Below are 5,240 nucleotides of genomic sequence, written 5' to 3'. Positions count from 1 at the left end.
GGGATGTTTTCGTGATGCACATTTTCTTTGCATAAAACTCTCTCTTATACATGAGTCGCCGTGGATTTGTTTCTCCAAAGTACCCAGACTAATACAACCATTTTTAGCATTTTCTAGGAAATGTTTCACTGCCTGAAGGGAATAAAGGTAAAAGTAGTGATGGAGCAAGGGTGATTCCTGATCATTCATGTCCTCTGGTAGAGCTTCATATCCAGACTCTGCTCAGGAAGTCTGTTACCCACCACAACAAACCAAGGCCCAAATTGGGATGTTGACACCTTATGTGACCAGCCCCAAGTCCCATAGGGAAGATGAACACAGTCATCCAGTGCTTGAAACCACAGATATATTTGGTAGCATAGAATGCTTCACAAAGCTCAGCTCCTTGTCCCTGCCATTGTCATGCCTTATCTTATGGGGGAGCCTCGGGTCTTGGGGCACAGTGCCCAACAATTCCTATCTAACCATTCTCTGTATATGCAAATACCCTAGGTCTCTTTAGTACTCACCATGTTGTAGCTCGAGCTTCTTGAAGTCAAATCAAGGCCATCTCTAAATAACAGCAGCAGAGCCATTAGGAAATTTGGAGTTAGGTGAGTGAATATAGTTCACACACTAGTCAGAAGCTGAAATTCTTCCTTGTGATGCATCAATCAGCTTGCTAGCTCCCCAGACAGGACTGTATTTCTTTTTGGCAAATCTGTGTTCTGAAACAGAAGAGGAGACTGTTGAGAAAGGTATGTAAGGTTCTTGGCCTGGACTTCTTGCCCTAAATAGTGACCACACATGCCCCCTGGGATGAAAACCATGCTGAGGTGCTTGCATTAAACACAGAGCCCACTCTCTCTTTACAGAGCAATTTTACTAATGGCTCAAATATCATGATCAACTTTGGATTCACATCCTATATATTCAAAATTCATTTTTAGAATAAAACATAAAATTTTAAGGCCTCAAAATTCACAAACTCCATCGAAGGTAAATCTTTTTTTCACCAGCAATCTAACTGAAGAAAGGAATATTTTATGAAGAATGTTCTTTACCAGCCTGTACTGCACCTCAAACCGTAACCCTTGACATATTTGGCTAAAGTGATCAAGTTGAATCATACTCAAATATGCCACTCCAATCCATGCTGAACTTTTCATCAGGTTTAACCTGCTCCAATCCCCTTGAATTTTGTGTATTCTTTACAATATCTATTGTGTGTGAAGAAATGCCTATGGTTGGGTAGCCCATTTAAGCATAATAGCATGCGCTAACTAGAGAAATTGTAGAGGTGGACAACAAGAGACAGAGGGACACCAATAGGACATCCGAGATGGATGTACCTTGACCAAGGCAGACATACCCTAAACAAGAAAACAAGCCAGGGGAATCCTTATTTGCTACTCTCTTAAGCTCTTGGGTTTACTGATGTCTAATTTTAAAGCCTTTGTGAAAGACTGCAGCCTACAGTCAAGGAATGGCAAGGGGTAGGTAGATGGGTGATGCCAAGAGCCAAGGGGAGGGCAGAAGCTTAAAAGAACAAGATGGATCCAGGAGAGAGATGTCTGATCAACCATCTTGTCATCTTGGCCTAGATGCTAGGTTCCAAGCTTTCTAGGTAATGCTGACAGATGGTAAACAACACAAACTAGGAGAGGAGTTATTGGTTTGGGTTCTAGGATGTTAATCCATAGTCTTGGTCTTCTAGGAAGAAGGGTAGTCTAGTGCCTTGGCTTGAGCTTGTGCACCATGCTCCACCAGCAATCTAGTTTGGCAGGAAAGCAAAATGAATGTGGTGGAAAGAGGCAATGCTGTGATAAACTCGGGAGGCATTCGCCTGCGTGGCTAGGTGGATATCATTGGCACTGCCCTTCTGCAACCCTCAGGGTCCTTCCAAAATTGTGAGTCTGGCAGAGGAGAAGGCAGTGTTCCTTCTGTCGTGTACTGGGTCCCTAGGGTGTGGCATCAACTCAATGACACCTAATGACAACCTCAGAAACCACTGATCAGCACCCAAGACCTGCAGAAAACACCAGTGTGTTAGTTATGTTTACAAAGTTATTTCCATAGTAACTGATGCCAAACCTTTCATGTGGCATTGGCTGGAACATAAGCTCTCTTATTAAAAAGGAATGGGGTTCCTTCATTTAAATATATATATACATATACACACACACATAAATATAAAACAAAGCGATGACAAAATCACTGAGGAATTCCTGCCCCTCGTTGATTTACACCATCCTCCTGAAGGTGAGCTGAAGGAAATTCTCTAAGATCCATCCAGCATGTTGTATGGCAGAGTATTTCCCAAACTTGGGCTCTAGTGTGAGAGCAGCACACAATGACTCAGGTATGAGTGACTATCTGTAAGTAGTAATATTTGTAAATAGCGGTGTAAATCATTTATCCCTCTACACTGAGGGGTCAGCTGCAAGACCAGAGGACCCAGACCAGAGCAAGTGATTTATGAGAGTTGAGAGTTTCAGGATGCTCAGAAGGTCTAAAATCAATTGAATCAAAATTAGATTCTATGTGAAACTACAGGGCTAACTATAAGAGAGATTAATGCTGAAGGTTCTGGCAGCTAAAGACCAGAGTATTCAGACAGTATGAATAAACACTTTACTGTGTGTTGTTTAAGTTCAAGTAATTGGGTGCAAACATAACAATGGTTGTGAGAGAACACTAACACTTTCTTTGTGACCATTAATAACCTTATACCACTGTCAGATAATGATACCTCAAGAAAACTGTAGACCAATATTGATAAGGGATCTGCAAGAAAAATTCTTTAAAACATTGGGAACTGAATCAGACAACACATTAAAATAATTATATACCGTGATTAATTGGAATCTGTCCCAAAGCTGATTTAACATAAGAAAATAAGCACTGTAAGATAGCAATTAATGCAAAAAAGAATCAATTATTTAAATAGACACATAAAACCTCCTAAACAAAGTCAAAGGTTTTTCATGTTAAAAAAAAAGCCACCTCTACAAATCTAACAGCAAACATAGTTCAATGTATGCTAATATATATTCCTAAAAACAAAACAAAAATGACAAAATGTCATCCTTAGTGGAAAGAGAACAACATCACCCCACCTCAGAAAAAGGACAAACAAAAATGTCCACTCTCACCACTGACATTAAAAATTGTACTATATGTTCTAACTAGAGGAATCAGGAAGTATTTTTTAAAAAGAAAAGAGGTTTCCAAAGAGAAGAAATAAGAATGCCTCTAGTCATAAATTAATGGTCATATCCATAAAATGTTCAAGATATGCCACAAGTACTATTGCTGATAAATACACAAATGCTGTAGGGCACGTCCCAACACACAAATATAACTGTTGGTATTTTACTCACTGACCATCAATTGCTAATCAAAAGTTCCGAAACAATTAACGGTTACACCTTAACATGCTGAGCATCCTTACAACACACTGATGATCTCTCAAAAGGTGGAACCCCTCACTCCCTGAAAAGCCCGTTTCCATTCAGTAGATCTACTAACACCTGGAGCGTTCCCTGATACCCACAACTAACTAAAAAACCAATTAGGATTGTTTAACAAATTGTAATGCCATATACTCTAAAACTGGCCTAATTCATTTATCCCAATTCTTTGAATCAGGAACACAACTTTGAATATATTCTATAACCTTAATCCTAACTTAATGACCCCAAGTCTCAAATTCAGAAACCAAACATCCAAAACTATAATCTTTAAACATAACTCTACATTATTATACCATAATACATAAGCCCCTAATGAACTCCAAGCATAAGATATTAGGCACGACACAATCTAAACTTAAAACCCTTCAATCTGTCCACTAACATTTGATTTTTAACTCATGACACTTAACTTCTATTTCTATCCATTGACTTTTGTTCTTGAACCGGGAACATTAATCCCAGGACTGAGATTCCAATCTTACATACAGACTCTGACTCTATCACTCCACAGGCCTAAACTGACCCCAAATCTACCCCATCAAGAAACTCACACTGCTAACTATGTTTGTGGAACTGTCTTCTCTCTTGGATTTTACCTAAATGTAAGGAACTAAGGTAGGTAAACAGGCTAAACCAGGAATCACAAGCACATTTTCAGTAAACTTTTAAATCATTTGCATCTGATTCATGGCAGTTGGCAAAATAGTTTATAAATGCTTATATATGATAAACATCGTGTCCATATCACAGGTGTCTTGTAGATCTCCCCTATACTGGGCTGTGGCCTCAAGGAGTCTTTTCTGCTATTCGACATATGCAGGGACGTGTTACCCAATAAGTAAGGTGCCTGAGGGTTCCGTTGTACTGATTTACTACTTTGTAAACCCTAATTTCATCTGGTTTCTCCGCAGAGGTGTGGTGAAACCCATGTTAAGTAAGGCATATTGATTACTGGTTATTCTGTCATCGATCCCCTCCCTCCCCTCATTCCCAGGGGACACTCGGGTCACAAGAGATGCAGGAAGCAGAAAATTAAAGGTACATACATTGGAACCATTGTATCCATTTTTCAAAACTAACATTGGCCTTTTACTCAGACCTAGGGAAAGGGCTCAGAGAATGATTTTGTGTACCCCTCTACCAGTGTGAGCTGATAACCCTAAAATATTTGGCTCTGTGCATTCTTTAGATCGCTGTGAGCCAACAACTTAACCTCACAGGACCTACTGCAAGTGGGGCTGTATCTTCATCCCAAACTGGAAACGTGTCAATCTTAAGGACACCCTGTGTATCCAGTGCCAGAAACTCCCTCTCACAGCACACTGGGGATCTCCACTCATGGAGACGTAAGTCCTCAAAGTTACTCATGATAACAGCAGCGGGCCAACCCCTCTCTGACTAACCCGTGAAATGCTGACCGGACACCCTGGGCACATGGATATCTCAATATACCCTGGAATGAAAGTGGACAAATCAGCAACAAAGAAGTCCTTAGTGGACGCTTCATCGTCAGGATGGCACAGTACTGCATTTGAGTCTGTCTTACATACCTACTGGATGAAGGTACCTTGATGAGGGGCCTAGGATAGGTCCCCTGCCCAGGTTGCAGGGTCTCTTACCTTTCAGGAAGCACAAAACATTCAACCAAGAATGATCTACTATCTTTCCACACAGCATAGCCTGATCTCAGATCCCCATCTGCCCCAATTTCAGCACCTCGAATTATCTGTCTCCAGGCTCACCTGGGTCCTGAGGGTGAACAGGAAAATAAAGAAGGGGAAGCTA

At 40.7% G+C, this 5,240-nt stretch overlaps 1 protein-coding gene across 1 annotated transcript in view; it reads right to left on the bottom strand.

The window, feature by feature from the left end:
* Nucleotides 1-966, bottom strand: part of LOC123521000 (zinc finger protein 429-like) — a 15,631-nt gene extending 14,665 nt beyond the window's left edge. Inside the window, exon 1 of the mRNA XM_045284309.1 lies at nucleotides 510-966. Within this exon, the coding sequence (XP_045140244.1) occupies nucleotides 510-575 (66 nt within the window). The 5' untranslated portion in view covers nucleotides 576-966. The remainder of the gene's footprint in view (nucleotides 1-509) is intronic.
* Between the last annotated feature and the right edge of the window lie 4,274 nt (nucleotides 967-5,240).

Source organism: Echinops telfairi, unplaced genomic scaffold (assembly GCF_000313985.2).
Source record: "Echinops telfairi isolate 266 unplaced genomic scaffold, ASM31398v2 ScPeMD7_5;HRSCAF=22, whole genome shotgun sequence".
NCBI lineage: Eukaryota > Metazoa > Chordata > Mammalia > Afrosoricida > Tenrecidae > Echinops > Echinops telfairi.
This window is presented reverse-complemented; position numbering and strand designations above follow the sequence as displayed.